Source organism: Capra hircus, chromosome 19 (assembly GCF_001704415.2).
Source record: "Capra hircus breed San Clemente chromosome 19, ASM170441v1, whole genome shotgun sequence".
NCBI lineage: Eukaryota > Metazoa > Chordata > Mammalia > Artiodactyla > Bovidae > Capra > Capra hircus.
Genome location: NC_030826.1, coordinates 24237866 through 24254689, shown reverse-complemented (window position 1 = coordinate 24254689; position 16824 = coordinate 24237866). Strand labels below are relative to the sequence as shown.

Genomic DNA, 16824 nt, shown 5'->3' with positions numbered 1-16824 from the left:
ACACCTACACACACCCACACACACACACATGCACATATTCTCAGCTCAGCGGACCCAGTGACACCCTAGCACGCACGCACGTGCACACACACACACACACACACACACAGCCTACACACATGCACATGTTCTCAGCAGACCAGTTGACACATCTACACACACGCACACGCACACATACACATATTCTCACTGACCTAATTACCAGCTTGCTAACCCAGAGCTCTGCCCCAGTTCTCAGCTGCTGGCACACAGGGAGCCTGGTCTCTATTTACACGAACACCCTTGTCCCCAGGGCCTCTGGCTTTTACTGGAGACCTTAGAATAAGGCAGACCTGGGGCCCAGACACAAATTTCAACTTGCAGATGGGCCACAAAGCAATCCCCTGACCTCCCTGAGCCCCAGCACCTGTGTATGGTGCCTGGAAGAGAGCAGGTGGTCCAGGAAGGTGGTCGTGAGTGTCTCTATGCTTACCTCCTCCCCTTTCTCACCCCTCAGAGATTTTGAGCCAAGACCCCTCAGTTGAACAAAGCGAAAAATGGGGGTGCAGGGGTGGATATCAGAAATCTCTGGCCCTATCTGATGTTTCTAATCTGGGCCTGGCACTGTGTCAAGTGGGGCTTTGTGGTTGAGGGTATCATGGATGACAGATCAGATTACTGTCTGGGGGAAACAAACTTCATCGCAGATCACTCTGACCCAGACAGGATTTAGTCAGAGCCAGACAGAGACAGCCCAGGATGCTGAGGGGGCTCAGAGACCAGAAGGGCATTCTGGTCAAGAATCTAGTTGGCTCCTGGGGCAGGGAGAGCCTGAACAGGGCCCCAAAGGATGGGGCGGAGCTGGGAGAGTGATGAGGAAGGCACACGGGGCAGGGGGAGCCGCTGTGCAAAGGCCCTGTGGTGGGAGGCGTGCAGAGTGTGTTCAGGAAGTGGGGTATCAAGCAGCTGGGGAACAGAGCAGGCAGAGGGGATACTGGGCTGGGAAGGGAGATACCATGCATGTCCGGGAAGGAAGGCTAGACTTCTCACAGGGGTTTCAATTCATGTCTGTGAGTCACACAGATGGTAAAAAGGGGAAAGAAGGCCTTCCACTCACTCTTTGTAAGAAGTGGGTAGTTCTCACTTCACTTTTTAGTTTTTTTTTTTTTTTTTTACCTGCCCCATCATTTTAAAATAAGTTTTATTTTAGCGGATGATACATTTTTATGAGCCACCACCCATCATTCTGGGCAAGGCAGGGGTATAAAGGGAAAGCAATAAAGTACAGATTTTGCGTTGGGCTCAGGGAAGAGGAATGAGAATTGACAGGTGAGCGCAGACAGTGCCCCTTAGAGGGAGCCTGCGCCTTCAGCCTTTGGAAGATTGGATTTTAACAAAGTTTCAAGTGTGTACAGAAGTAAAGAAAATGAGGGGACTTCCCTGATGGTCCAAGGGTTAAGACTCTGCCCTTCCACTCCATGGGGCACGGGTTCAGTCCCTGGTTGGGGAACTAAGGTCCCATATGCTGAGTGGTGTGGCCAAAAGAAAATGACATCAGTAAACCCAATATGCCCGACACCCAGATGACACAGCTATCAAGATCTTGTCACACCTGCTGCACTGATTTCACCTGTCATTTTCCTGTTTGCTTTTCCAAAGTATGTTAAAGCCTTGATGCTCACAGTTTGGTCTGGGGACCAGGTGCAGCCTGGCATCACTTACCAGCCTGTTAGGCTAGGACCTCAGCCCCACTCCCTCACGTCCTGAATCAGAACCTGCATTTTAGAAGAAGATACTTGGGTGATCTGTTTGCACTTACTTGCTTTGGAAGCTTTATTTGAAGGAAAATCCCCACCATCAGTCATTTTACCCTCAAATGCTTCAATACAAATTTTTAAAGTATAGGAGATATCCTCTTACAGTCACAGTGTTCTCATCACCTAACAAAATGAACAGTAATTCTTTGTTAATGTCTAATGTTGTTGCTCAGTTGCTAAGCTGTGTCTGACTCTGCAACCCCATAACCCGCAGCATGCCAAACTCCCCTGCCTTTCACTATCTCCTGGAGTTTGTTCAAATTCATGTCCATTAAGTCGGTGATGCCATCTAACCCTCTCATCCTCTGCCACCTCCTTCTCCTTTTGCTAATACTCAGCTTGTATTCGAATCTTCCTGACTGTCTCCACATGTCTATTTTTAACAGTTGATGAGTTCAGATCAAGACCCTAACAAGGCCCAGATATCATGTGCGGTTGCTATGCCTTTCTTAGTCTAGATGGGCCCCCTTGCTCATTTGGGCGTCTCTGTGTCTTTTTCATGCTTTACTGCAGAGCTCGGACGCTTGTCCTGCAGAAGAGATCTTCATGAAAGATTTGCATGTTTGCTTCCTCTCAGAGTGATTTGTCCTTCAACCCCCTTAATTTCCTGGAACCTGGCAGTTAGGGCTAACGCCTTCATTACATGCAGGGTTAACTTTTTTGACGAACACACTTTATACCAGCCATCCCCAACCTTTTTGGCACCAGGGGCTGATTTTGTGGAAGACAGCTTTTCCATGGACAGTTGGGATGAGGGGATGTTTTCAGGATGATTTAAGCACATTGCATTTATTGTACATTTTACTTCTATTGTTATTGCATCAGCTCCACCTCAGATCATCAGACATTAGATCCCACAAGTTAAGGACCCCAGTCAGAGAAAAATCAGGAGGATTTTGCCATTTTTCCTGCATTTCCCTTGCTCCTTTTTCCAGTTTCCTTTGCTGAGGTTATTTTAAAGACTTGCTTCTTGGTGTGGTCTGATGACTGGCAGCCTGGACATCGCATGGGAGCTGTTAGAAATGCAGAGTCTTGGGCCCCACTATTCTTCCTGGGGAGTCACACAAGGGGGCACACATGCCTGGGGGACCCACTCTTAAGGGCGCTAAGATGAACTAGTGGGCTGGGGGTGTCAGTCTAATTGTGAAGTGCTCCATCAACCTTTCAACCAAGTGGTTTTGTCCATTGATGATTGTGGCCTGAATTCACTGTTGTATTTCATTATGACTTGCAAAGTTATCTGCTTTTTTTTGTTTTTGACTGCATTACACGTGGAATCTTAGTTCCCCAACCAGAGATTGAACTTGTGCCCCTGGCACTGAAAACTTAACTCCAAATTAAGACTTAAATCCAAATCCACTGGATTGCCAGGGATGTTCTGCAAAATTCTGTGTTTATGATTCTATTATTCCTTCCCCATTTGTTGGTAGCGACTTTTCCTTAAAGAACGTTTTCTCGCCAACTAAGACTGTTTGGTGACCTTGAAATGTAGTGCATACAGGAAAGGCAAGAAGATTAATACTTTCCCTTTAATAGTCGATTTTCAGAGTTAGGGGACAATGCCCTCATTTCACTGCTGATGGCGAACAATGTAGTGTTTTGATTTCTTTTGTTTTTGTTTCCTCTTGGACACAACTTGGCGACCGAACAACAACAACTGTCTTTTAAGTATCATTAAGAATCCCTGGAATTTTTACATATTAAGTGTGTTTCAGACACTCGCAATTATTATTGTTTTTTAAATTGAACTATAGTTGATTTACAATATTGAGTTAATTTCAGGTGTACAGCAAAATGATTCCATTGTATTGGGTTGGCCAAAAAATTCTTTCAGGTTTTTCCATAAGACATTGCACATATACATTCTTTTTCTTTATAGGCTATCACGATACACTGACTATATATATAGTTCCCTGTGCTTTACAATAAATCCTTGTTGTTTATCTATTTTATGTATGTGTGCTTCATTCGTGTCTGACTCTTTGCAACCCTATGGACTGTAGCCCTCCAGGCTCTTCTGTTAATGGGAGTAACTGCCAGGCAGGAATACTGGAGTATAGCAGTGTATTAATCCCGAACTCCTAATTTATTCCTTCTCACCCCTGCGATTATTATTTTTTAAGGTAGGCTGTTTTTTGAAGTCACACACAAAAACGAACAAAGTCAGGGCAGTGCATTTTCCAATTAAATCAGATCCACATGCTGATACCCATTTCAAGAAACAGAACGTCACCAACATCCATAAACACCTCCTGTGGACCCTCCAGTCATTACCCCCAAGGTTAACCGTCCTCCTGACTTCTAATGTCATGGATTAGTTTGCCTGTTTTGAACTTCGCTTACATGAAATCATACATGTTCTGTTTCATCCCCACTGTTTTTCATCCGACATTGTGTTCATAGATCTACCCACCTTGTAGTCAATTATTTTTGTTGCTGCAGGGTATTCCATTGGTGAATATACAGCAGCTTGTTGGTAGATATGCGGGTTGTTCCAGTTTGGGGTTATTATGAATAGTGAGGCTGTGAACATTCTTGTACATGTCTTTTTATGAATTTATGAACATATTTCTATTGGATTTATGGCTAAGGCTAGAATCGCTGAGTCACGAGTTACGCATATATTCAGCTGTAGTTGATAATAGCCAAACGGTTTTCTAAAGGGGTTATACAAATTTACACCCCCACCAGCAGTATATGACTATTTTAATGGCTCTACATTATTGTTAACACGTGGTATTATCTTTTTCGGTTTAGCCATTCTGGTGGTTATGTAGTGGTATTTTTACCAAAAGAGTGTGTGTGAGGTCCGGCTGCTCGCCGCTCAAAAGCCAGTAAATAGGCCAAATAGGTGGAAAGGAAAGTTTGCTTTATTTCAGAAGCCAGCAGCTGGAGGGTGGGGGGAGGTGGATGTCTGTCCAAAGTCCAATCCCCTCCCCCACATCCCCGGCAACCAGTGGGGCAGGAGCTTTTCTAGACAGAAGGACGGGGGTGGCTACATGCAGAAACCACAATCAGCTCTGATAGTCATCTTCAAATTGGTCATCAGTGGTCTGACCAGTATCATCTTCACTGTTTTAGGTACAGTTAATCTTCATCTCCAGGGTCCGTTTGTTCTCATTTCTTTGTGGCCAATTCTTGGAATTGTGGCAGGAATTGTCCTGGGTACAGCCTGGTCATCATGTAGTTAACTACTCTGCCTGGTGTGTCTAGAAGACAGCTCATAGGACATGGCTCAGAGCATTACCTATAGCCCTTGAGAAAGAATTAAAGGTCCTTGACTATGCTTAATGACTACGTTCTTATTATTTAGTCTCCTTTGACAGTTTCCCCTTGATTTTGCATTTCTCGCTTCTTGGATAAAACTTATTCTTTGACTAAAGTTTTCCACAGACAAAAGGCAGGCAGAGGTGTCAGGGTCGGGGCAAGGACCCATAAGATCTTGCATTGTTTCAGTATTGCATAATCTCAGTTTGCCTTTCTGTGCAGCCTAATGATGACTTCTCATATGATTGCTGGCCATTTGGATAGTCTCTTTTGTGAAACGTCCTCCTTTCTGTTAGCTTACATGCCTTTTTCATATTGATTTGTAGGAACTCTTCACAGATTCTGACATGAATCTTTTGTCGGATGCTTGTATTGCAAACATCTCCTCTCTCTCTGTGGCTTGCCTCTCTACTCTTTTAGTGATGTCTTCCGATGAACAGTTCTTAAGCCTAGTGAAGTTCAGCTTATCAATGCTTTTCTTTATAGCTAGTGTTTTTTTGTGATCTGTTTAAAAAGTATCTGTCTACCTGAAGGTCCTTTGTTTTCTCTTAAAAGCTTTCTTTTTCACTTTTCATAGTTAGATATATGGTCCATCTAAACACATATTTAAATCTTCAGTTCATCAGGAATTGATTTTTTGTGTCTAACATAAGTCAAGATTAATTTTTTTCAGTGTTGATATCCAAGTGACCCAGCACGATTTATTTAAAAGATCATTCTTTCACCTTACTGTGAAAGAGTAAGTGGCACCTTACTGTCACCCTTGTCCTAAATCAAGTGACCGTATGTTTTTGGACTCTTTGTTCCATTGATCTATCTGTCTATCTTTGGCACCCCACTCCAGTACTCTTGCCTGGAAAATCCCATGGATGGAGGAGCCTGGTAGGCTGTAGTCCATGGGATCATGAAGAGTCGAAGAGTCAGACATGACTGAGTGACTTCACTTTCAGTTTTCTCTTTCCACTTTCATGCATTGGAGAAGGAAATGGCAACCCACTCCAGTGTTCTTGCCTGGAGAATCCCAGGGACAGCGGAGCCTGGTGGGCTGCCGTCTATGGGGTTGCACAGAGTCGGACACGGCTGAAGCGACTTAGCAGCAGCAGTAGCAGCAGCATGTCAATATAATTCTGTTTTAATAACTGTAAATTTATAATAATATTGATAAATGATAAATCCAAAAATTTTATTCTTCTTCTTCAAGAGGACCTGACTATTCTTTCCCATTGTGTTTCTTTCTTTCTTCCTTTTTAAAAAAAGTCAGCTCTGTCTTCTTTGTTTAAAAATTAATTTATTTCTTAATTGGAGGAAAATTGCTTTATAGTGTTGTGTTGGTTTCTGCCCTAGAACTCGGATCAGTCACAATTATATTGCCCTTTGCATTTTCACATACATTTTTTAAATGGCTTGCTAACATCTCCCCTCTCCCCACAATAATTTGCTAGGTTTCTTTTTAACTAATCAATTTTATTTTATTTATTTATTTGGCTGCCTTTATTTGGGCTATGAACTGTAGCCCATCAGTTTCCTCTGTCCATGGGGTTCTCCAGGCAAACATACTGGAGTGTGTTGCCATGCCCTCCTCCAGGGGGTCTTCCTGACCCAGGGGCTGAGCCCGCATCTTTTATGTCTTCTGCATTGGCAGCTGGGTTCTTTACCATTACAGCCACCTGGGAAGCCCCAAGTTGTATACACTATCCTCTTATTTCATAAATGTCTTAGGCTCTGTTCCGATGTGATCTTTTCATTCATATTGGTAATTTCTATGTTCTTTCTCTCTTTTTTTTCCTTCCTTAATCAGTGTTGCTAGAGGTTTATCAGTTTATCACTCTTTTTAAAAACCAGGCTTTGATTTTCTCTATGTAGGTTAGTTTTCTATTTCACTGATATGCTCATATCCTTATTCCTTCCATATTCCTCTCCGAGTTTGACTTGCTTTTCATTTAGCTTTTTGAGATGGAATATCAGATAATTAGTTTTCAGGTTTTCTTTTTTTAAAAAACATGTGCATATAATGCCGTATGTTTCCTCTAAGCACTTTGTTAACTGTATCACACACGTTTTGATTTGTCCTATCTTAATTCTCATTCAGTTCAAAATATTTTAAGGTCTCCATTTTTGACCTTACATTCTTTAGAAGTACATTGCTTATTTTCCAAGAAGTTCAGATTTTTCTTGCTTTCTCTTTGTTATTGATTTCTAGTTTAATTCTGCTATAGTCAGAGAACATACTCTGGATTATGTAAATCCGTTGAAACTTACTGAAGTTTATTTTATGACCCGGCACACTTATGGTCAATTTTGATATTTCATGTGTACTTGAAAAAAATGTTTACTTTGCCATTATTGGCTATAACATTATCTGTTAGTCAGTTATATCAAGTTTGTTAATTGTGTTGTTCAGATCTTCTAGATACTTACTGGGTTTGGTTTTTTCCTTTTTTTTGTCTGCTCTTATACCTGTGAAAGACTTGTTAAATCTTTTAGTTCAGTCAATTTTTGCTTTATATAGTTTGAAGGAATGTTATTGGAGACATACATATTTTAAATGGTTATGTCTCCCTTAGGGACTGAAGAACCGCATAGTCGGAACTTTGTATTTCCTTCTCTTCTTTAGTTCAAAGAATAGTTTATACCTGTCTGTTGTTTAAGGATTTTACTTTGTTCCTAAAATCTCTAATGCCAGGTGAAAAGCCATTAATTGGGAAAAAAAAAAGTCCATCAGTTTTTCAAATGAAAAACTGTGGTGCATTCCAGCCACCCCAATATCTAAATAACTTTTAATGATGTAACTTTTATAAATTTACAAACAAAACAAGTGCATATTAAAAACCCAATAATTTGAATATTAAATTATAATTTATAGATACAACTTATTGTAATGAAGGCTTGCTGTCCTCATTAGAGGAGGAAATGAAGACTTAGGGGTGGGTGGTGGAGGATGGGTGAGAGGGGGTCATTACTGAAAAAGTATGTTTTCCTTTCTGTACCATTTCTTTACTCTTTTTTTGACTTTTTGGGGACCCATGGCTATCTTACATTCAAACTCCCTTTAAAAATAAAGTCACAGAGAACTATTTTGAGGCCAAAATAAATACTAAACCTTAAAATCACTTCAAGACACAGGGAAATAGCTTGTGCACTCAGTAGCCTGTAGACTCATAGAAGACACTATCTCTTCAGGCTCCTCGATGGGCATGCATATGCAAAGCAAAGTATATGAGGTTTACCCAAACCTGGGGCTTCCCTGGTGGCTCAGACGGTAAGGCGTCTGCCTGCAATGCGGGAGACCCAGGTTCAGATCGCTGGGTTTGGAAGATGCCCTGGAGAAGGAAATGGCAACCCACTCCAGTACTCTTGCCTGGAAAATCCCATGGACAGAGGAGCCTGGTAGGTTAAGGTCCATGGGGTCGCAAAGAGTCGGACACGACTTCACTTTCACTTTCACACTTTCAAACATGGCAAGCAATGTAGGTTTGTTTCCTATGATATTGTTGGGCTAGAAACTCTCCTGTAAGTAAATTGGTGCATATGTTTTTGCCTGAAAATGTAACATCAGAATACACTTCCTTATAGCATGTTTATTTGGTGTATTCAGGGGTGAAAAAAAATCATCATATCAACATTTAAAAAAAGTAATGTCCTTTTTTTAAGTGGCATAGCTGGGAGCGCCCTGGAAGTCCGGTAGTTAGGACTTGGTGCTTTAGCTGCCGTGGTCCTGGATTCAATCACTGGTTGAAAACGAAGATCCTGCAAGCTGTGGGGTGTGGCCAAATCAAAAACAAAAAAATTCAGCGAAACTCAAGAAGTGGCATAGCTTGTCAAGAGCCATTGTGACAAAAAGTTGTTAACTGAGCAGTATTTGAACAGATAAGTCTATAGACTATGCTTTACTTTGCCTTTTTTTCCATGCAAACATATACTGTAATTTTAAGCAGTGGCACAGCACGGTCAAACTATGCCTTTGAAAATTTTTTTTGACTACTGGTATGGAAAGGATGTACCTGGAGGGACAAATCTGGAAAGAGAAAGTCAGGAGACTAATGAATGTGTCCAAGCAGGAGAAAGTGAGGTCAGTGGGGCAGAACTGAGTCCCTGGGGACACCAAATTACATGTGAGAATTCTGAGAATGATAAAGTGGTATTTCAAACCTATGGGAATAATATAAGCTAGTTGAGAAGGAACGCTGGACAATTTCATTTGGGGGGAAGAAAAATTAAAGCTGGGTATATGCAAAAATAAAATCTAGGGACTTTCATGGCAGTCCAGTGGTTAGGACACTGTATTTTTGACTACAAGGGACATGGGTTTGAACCTTGGTCACGGAACTAAGACCCCACAAGCTTCATGGTGCAGCCAAAAGAAAAAAGTCTAGATGAATCAAAGATGTAAGCATAAAAGAATGAAACAAATAACATACCGGAGAAAATAATAGTAAATTAAAAAAATAATCTCTGGTGGGAAAGTATGACACAAAGCTCAAGTGACAGAAGAAAAAGAATTTGACTACGTAATAAACGTAGGTTTGGGAAAAAATATAAGGAAGTCGAACAAATAGCTAAGTAACACGCTGGCAATTTCTTTTGGGAAAAAAAAGCTCTTGTATATTAAGTAAGAAAACTTCCCTGGTGGTCCAGTGGTTAGGACTCCAAACTTCTACTGTGCGGGTTGTGGATTTAATCCCTGGTCAGGGAACTAAAGATCTCACATGCTATGTTGTATGCCCAAAAGAATGAAAAAGAAAACAATAAAGACCTCTTTAAGATGGGTAATGTACATGAAATAGACAGAAAACAACTTATAATAAGAGGCTTGGAAGAAAATGATGAGATACTCTTTTAAAACAAAGATGAAGAGGTCTGCACAGTCAAGCAATGCTGTGGGAAACAGGCCTTCCATTCTGTTGTTGGAGTACAAATTGGCACAGCCTCTTTGGGGAGCAATCTATCCATATCAATTCTGCCTTCCCAAGTTCCCCCCAAAAATTTTTAGTGAAGAATTTCCAAACATACAGAAAAGTTGAAAAACTTGTGCAATGGACAACCACATATGACAGACTTTGTTGTAGGAAGGGGGAGGCCCTCCCTTCAGGGCCCCAGGAGCAGGCTCTCGTCTAACACTCGGAAAAGAATTGTCCGAGGAGACACGCGCTGACCAAGCAAGAGATTTCATTGGGAAAGGGCACCCGGGTGGAGAGCAGTAGGGTAAGGGAACCCAGGAGAACTGCTCTGCCACGTGGCTCGCAGTCTCCGGTTTTATGGTGATGGGATTCGTTTCCGGGTGGTCTTTGGCCAATCATTCTAACTTAGAGTCTTTCCTGGTGGCGCACACATCACTCAGCCAAGATGGATGCTAGCGAGAGGGATTCTGGGAAGTGGACGGACATGGGGTGTCTCCTTTTGACCTTTCCAAACTCTTCCGATTGGTGGTGGCTTATTAGTTCCCTATTCCTTACCAGGATTTCCTGTCATAAAACAACTCATGCGAATGGTTACTATGGTACCTGGCCAGGGTGGGCGGTTTCAATCAGTGTGCTTCCCCTAACAACTTGACAATGTACAGATTTTACAATGTATATATTTTTGTATATCACATATATGTAAAATATGTGTGATAGTGCAAATGCAACAAAATGCTGACAATTGTAATCAATGTGTATAAAAAACATTTATTTATACCCATCTCTATGTAAATTACCATCCATATATATATCCAGCTATCCACCCATCAAGCCGTCTCACATTTTGATGCATTTCAAAGTAAACTGCAGGCATCAGCACAGTTTATCCCTAAACATTTCAGCATACATGTTAACTAGAATTCAATATTTGCTTATGGTTCTTTTTTTTTTGTTTTTGAGGTAAAATTTACATAGTGAGCCACACAAATTTTAAGTGGATCATTTGATGTATTTTTGACAAATGCATGTCTTTGTAATCCAAATGCCTATAGAGATGTAGGCTATTTCCAACACCCCAAAAGCTCCTCTCTGCCCCTTCTCAGTTAATTCCCACCCCTACTCTCACTACTCCAGGCAATATTTTTTGCTACAGTTTTTTAATATTTATTTTTCTCTATTTATTCATTTCAGCTGTGCCTGGTCTTAGTTGCAGCATGTGGGATCTTTAGTTGCGGGAACTCTTAGTTCAGCATGTGGGGTCTAGTTCCCTGACCAGGGACTGAACCTAGGTTCCTGCATTGGGAACTTAGAGTCTTAGCCAATGGACCAACCAGGGAAGACTCACCCATCTCGTTGTGCATGTCAATTGTCTGTTTCTTTTTACTTCTGAACAGTATTCATTGTCTGAAAATATCAGTTTATCCATTCCCCAGCAGATGGTCATTTGGGTTGCTCCAGTCTGGGACTGTTACAAATAGGTATTTTTGAGGACGTATCTTTTCTCTTGGGTCAGTTGATGGAGGTGTATGTACGCAGAATGTAAGCAGATCCTCTCCATTGGGCCCATAGTCTATTTTAACTTTGGTACCTGGCACAGTGATGAGCATGCGCTCTGAGGCAGGTACAGAAAGTGAACAGTGGGAGGTGTGAGGAGGTGGGAAGTGCTCTGGGACAGAACCAAGGAAGGCTTCCTGGATGAGGGGGCCTTGGCGCCAACATAGCTTGGTTTAGTAGGAGGGTCAGGGGTTCTGGATCAGACACACCTGCATTTCAGTCCTATTCCTGTGGAAAAAGACCCTTGGTTGATGAGCGGGGGCTGGGGGGGCAGAGGACTTCCCTGACTGTCCCTGGTTAAGACTTTACCCTTCCATTGCAAGGAGCACTAATTTGATCCCCGCTCAGAGAACTAAAATCTTGCATGCCACAAGTCATGGCCAAAGGGGGAAAAAAAGAAGACCTCCTGGGGCAGGGATCAGTACAGACACAGCTTGGTTTAGCTGGAGGATCAAGGGTTCTGGGTTAGGTGTGCCTGTGTTCCAGTCCCATTCTTATGGGAGTCCTGCTTTTCCCATCTGTAAAGTGGGGATAATAGCATGGCAGGAGGTGATGGAATAACGATGCCTCGCCTGTTCATTGTTCTTCTTTCCTCCTCAGGCCTGGCTCCCCTGGCTGCCTTCAATGTGGACGTGGTCCGGACCTGGGTGACTCCCGAGGGCGGCGCCCCGTATGTGCTTAGCTCCCTTCTGCATCAGGACTCCAGGACCAAGCAGACCTGGTAGGCAGATAGGGGATGGGCAGTGAGGACCGAGGGTCCTCGGAGAGCTGGAGAAGGCCCAATACAAGGCTGTGGCGCCCCACTCCACAGCTGGGGAGAAACCCTTTCAGAAGGGCATGCAGGGGAGAGGCCATGAGCCCAGGGTCAGTCCTTGCAGGCTGGCCCCTGACCTCACTCTGGCCTCTCCTGGGGTGGAGGAGGGGGAGACTAACTACCTCTCTTACAATACAGTTTATCAAGGCTCTTGTGTCTCTTACAAAAGTAACACATGCTCAATATTGAAATTTTGGAGAGTGACAAAAAAATATATATTTTTTAATGGAAATTATGAGGCATGCGGCGTAGTGGTTACGAGCAAGGCCAGCTGTGGGTCTGGCCGCCGTGGTTGGGTGACAGCTTCACTCTGTATTTATAGCAAGACACTCAACCCCCAGCCTCAGTTTCTCATCTCTGCAGTTGGGGTGATATTTTCTACTTTACAGGGTTGTTGCAAAGACTGTTTAAGTTAATGCATGTTAAGGGTTTGACACAATTTATGGCCAAGTTTAAGATCAATAAACATCACTTTGTATTTTAAACATATCATCCATACCCACCCAGTAGATAAGCAAAACATTTTGTCTGACAACATTCTGTTGGCCAGGATGTGGTGAAGGAAGAACCTGTGGAAATGCGAGTTGGTATCATCTCCTGGGAGAATCATTTTGCCGTATCAAGCAGGTCTGAGGATGCACATGGCCTTTGACTTGGGGATCCCACCCCTAGATACCAACCCCAGGGATATTCTCAGATACTCGTAGAGGTATTGATTGTGATGCTGTTTTGAAATAAGCATCATCAGAAAGTGAAAGAAATAAGGTGTGAATCATCTAATGTGATACCAAAAGCTGGTAAAATGAATGAATTGAGTGCAATGGTTATGAACTGAGTCAATCTTGAAACATATTATAAAATGGAGAAGGCAGGTTGTAGGATGATTTATACCATGGCCCTTCACTCCACAAGCATTTATTTATTTTGAAAATATTTATGTATTTGGCCGTGCCAGTCTTACTCCTTGGAAGAAAAGTTATGACCAACCTAGATAGCATATTGAAAAGCAGAGACATTACTTTGCCAACAAAGGTCCATCTAGTCAAGGCTATGGTTTTTCCTGTGGTCATGTGTGGATGTGAGCGTTGGACTGTGAAGAAAGCTGAGTGCCGAAGAATTGATGCTTTTGAACTGTGGTGTTGGAGAAGACTCTTGAGAGTCTCTTGGATTGCAAGGAGATCCAACCAGTCCATTCTGAAAGAGATCAGCCCTGGGATTTCTTTGGAGGGAATGATGCTAAAGCTGAAAGTCCAGTACTTTGGCCACCTCATGCGAAGAGCTGACTCATTGGAAAAGACTCTGATGCTGGGAGGGATTGGGGGCAGGAGGAGAAGGGGACGACAGAGGATGAGATGGCTGGATGGCATCACTGACTCGATGGACGTGAGTGTGAGTGAACTCTGGGAGTTGGTGATGGACAGGGAGGCCTGGCGTGCTACAATTCATGGGGTCGCAAAGAGTCTGACATGACTGAGTGACTGAGCTGAACTGAACTGAGTCTTTAGTTGTGGCATGTGGGGTTTCTCCTTGGAGCATGTGGACTCTGATTCCCTGACTGGGGATTGAAACCAGGCCCTCTGCATTGGACCCATTGGACCACCAGAGTCCTTTCACAAGCATTCATACAGAGCACCTACTGTGTGCCAGGCCCTGAGGGTACCGTGGTGAACAAAGCAGACACAAATCCTTACGCTCAAGGAAGATAGATAAGCAAGCAGATCGAATGTGTATTCTATCAGCTGGAGGTCGTGGTGGTATGTAGAGATATGTCTGGTTTTAGAAGTTTTGCAGTCAAGGGTCACGACACACCCTCCACCGTCCCCTGTGGTCGCTGAGATGCCATTTAAAGCTGCTTTGTCTCGAGGCCAGGGTTCACGCAAGGTTCCTGTGTTGCCTGTCGCTGTTGCACCTCTTTATCTACAGCAGCCCCTCCTCGCCCTGTCTTGTTTGTGATGGTCACAGGGCTCTTCCTGTGTTTGCCCTAAGGCCCAGCTGCCCCTGGCTGGTTCCCTAACTCCTCATCCCCACCTCAGTTGCTTTGCTTCTGGTCAGTGGTCCAGGGTTTCCTGCCCATCCCACACACCTTAGCCATGAGCCCAGGGTCCAGACGGCTTGGGGCAGAGTCGCTCAGGGGGTCTGACTTAGTGGAGCTCTGCTTGGTGGAGGATGGGTGGGCAGTGATGGCCCCTGAGTCAGCCTCATAGCCCTGAACTTGGGCCATGACCACACCAGCCAAGCAGGCTTGGACCTCCTGCTTGTTTTCCTCATTGTCCAGTGAAGAGGCTGGTGACCGTTAGATTTCAGTGGTAAGGGCAGGGCCCATTCACTCATTCATTCATTCAGCAGTAATTATGGGGCAGCTGCTCAGGGCCAGGTAAAGCTTGGGGCATAAGAGAGAAGAGACACAGTCCCTGCCCCCAGGAAGCTCCCAGGCTCTTGCAGGAAAAAGACCCATTGGTCGATTGGGAGGAAGGATAAGTGCTCTGTGGGGATGTCCAGGCGCTTTGGTGACATGGAGCCACGTGTGTCCTTCAGTCAGAGGATATGCAATGACCCTGGGACATAGGGGCTGAGTAGGAATTAGAAGGCATAGGAGAGGGAGTCAGCATAGAGCAGGGTGTCAGGGCTGAGAGCAGCTTGGGCAGAAATCTGGAAGCCAGCCTGAGCAAGTCAGGGAGCTGGGAAGGCGTTGGCTGCTGAGGCCTAGCACGATGAGAATTGGATGGAGGAAGTGGGCTGTGCTCCGTCCCCCTGCACCAAAGGTGTGTGGGGAGCCAGAGGGGCTTGAAGCAGGGAGGGTGGTGAGGTTGTTAGGAATGTTCTGGCTGCAGGAAGGTGAATTAAAGGTAAGCACTGCTGTGTTTTGTTCTGGTAAATTTACTGCTGCACTGTTGCACAGCAAACTGCACCTGGCGTCAGCGTGCTGCTCGGCGAATGTTCACGAAGTGAGCCACCCACGTGAGCCGCATCCATACAAGAGGCAGAAGAGGACCTGCCCCCACAAGCCCCCTACAGCCATGCGCTCCCTACCAGGCACATCCTGGGCGGGAGTTAACCCCTGTCCCCACGTGCCCTCCCCTGCCCCCCCACCCCCTCCCCCGTCTCCATAGACTGGCTTTGCCTGTTCTTGAATGGGTCATAAACAAGGTATACAGTCAGGCTTCTCTCCCTCAACACCCAGTCTAGGAATTTCATCAGTGTTTCCTGTGGCAGTGGTACCCATTATCATTGCTAGAGTTTTCCCTTGTGGGAACAGTGCTGATGAGAGGTGTTCTGGCAGTTTCCTTGGGCTATGACAACTAGCACAGCTCTGCATTTTCTTTCACTGGGCATCTTTTTTTATCAGGCACCAGGGCGCCCAGCTGTGGAATTGCTAGATCATGGCTTCTGCACTGGATCAGCGTTCAGTTTTAACAAAGTTTGCAGTGCATGACATTCTGATTCCTCCCCCAGCTCATCAAGGTCAAGGCTGGGTTTCAGCCTGAGTTATCTGTGACTGTCTTCTGCCCAGCCCCCCTCCCACCATTACCCCAGCAGGGTCCTCACCACACCCACTTCAGGCCCAACAGACTTTAACCCCCCTCTCTTAGAAGCCAAGCCAAAAGGCCACAGTGGAGGAGGGGTCTTTGAAGTTCCCAGAGCAGAAGGCTCTGAGCCACCCCACCTCCCACCCCGGGGCTGGGGGAAGAGCCCTCTTGGGCGCAAGAAAACCTCCCTGAACACCTGCTGAAGCAGAGAGGGGCTCACAGGTGTGAACGTGCAGGGGAGGAGGATGTGGTGGGAGGCACTTCTGGGTTTCAAACCTTGGAGCCTGAGACCACGGGCTGCTCACAGGGCAGGAAATGCATTTCTGGCCGTCTGGGCCACAGAGGAACCAGCTGGGGTCCCTGGGCAAGGATGTGTCCCCTCTTTCCCTCATGGCATTTCTCTGTAAGATGTAACAGCCAGAGCTGGCAGCAGCATGGACTTGGCTGCTTCAGCAGGTGGAGTGGTATATAAATAAGGCCTTCCCCCTGTGGTGGCTCAGATGGGAAAAACATCTGCCTGCAATGCTGGAGACCCGGGTTTGATCCCTGGGTGAGGAAGATCCCCTGGAGAAGGAAATGGCAACCCACTCCAGTACTCTTGCTTGGAAAATTCCATGGATGGAGGAGCCTGACAGTCCATGGGATCGCAGAGTTGGACACTGCTGAGCGACTTCACTTTTACTTCACCTGGGAAGTATGGGAATAGACTCTGAGTGAGAGCTAGGTGAAGGTAGGAGATGGGCTGCGCTCAGCCCAGGTGTAACAGGGTCTCTGGGGCTATCAGCTGATGGTAAAGTCAGTTTGAGTTTAGTTTGCCAGTCTCTTGGTGGATAAACCTGGAGATCAAGAGACCATGCACTATGGAGGGGCTGGTTAAAGGGGTGAGCAGCAGAAGCAGCTCAGCCTGGGCCCCAGGCCACGGCACTGCATGACTATGGTTGAAACGCAACATTGAGTTCTGCAGTGGG

General features: G+C 44.8%; 1 protein-coding gene across 2 annotated transcripts in view; it reads left to right on the top strand.

Annotated features, from left to right (window-relative positions):
- ITGAE (integrin subunit alpha E) overlaps window positions 1–16824 on the top strand; it is a 60457-nt gene that overhangs the window by 3958 nt on the left and 39675 nt on the right. Inside the window, exons 1-2 of one of the 2 annotated variants that reach the window (XM_013972206.2) lie at window positions 4796–4877; window positions 12116–12236. In XM_013972206.2, coding sequence (XP_013827660.2) covers window positions 4796–4877; window positions 12116–12236 — 203 coding nt within the window. Of the gene's footprint in view, window positions 1–4795; window positions 4878–12115; window positions 12237–16824 lie in introns of those variants that run through there. The other variant, XM_013972207.2, reaches the window with a different exon arrangement.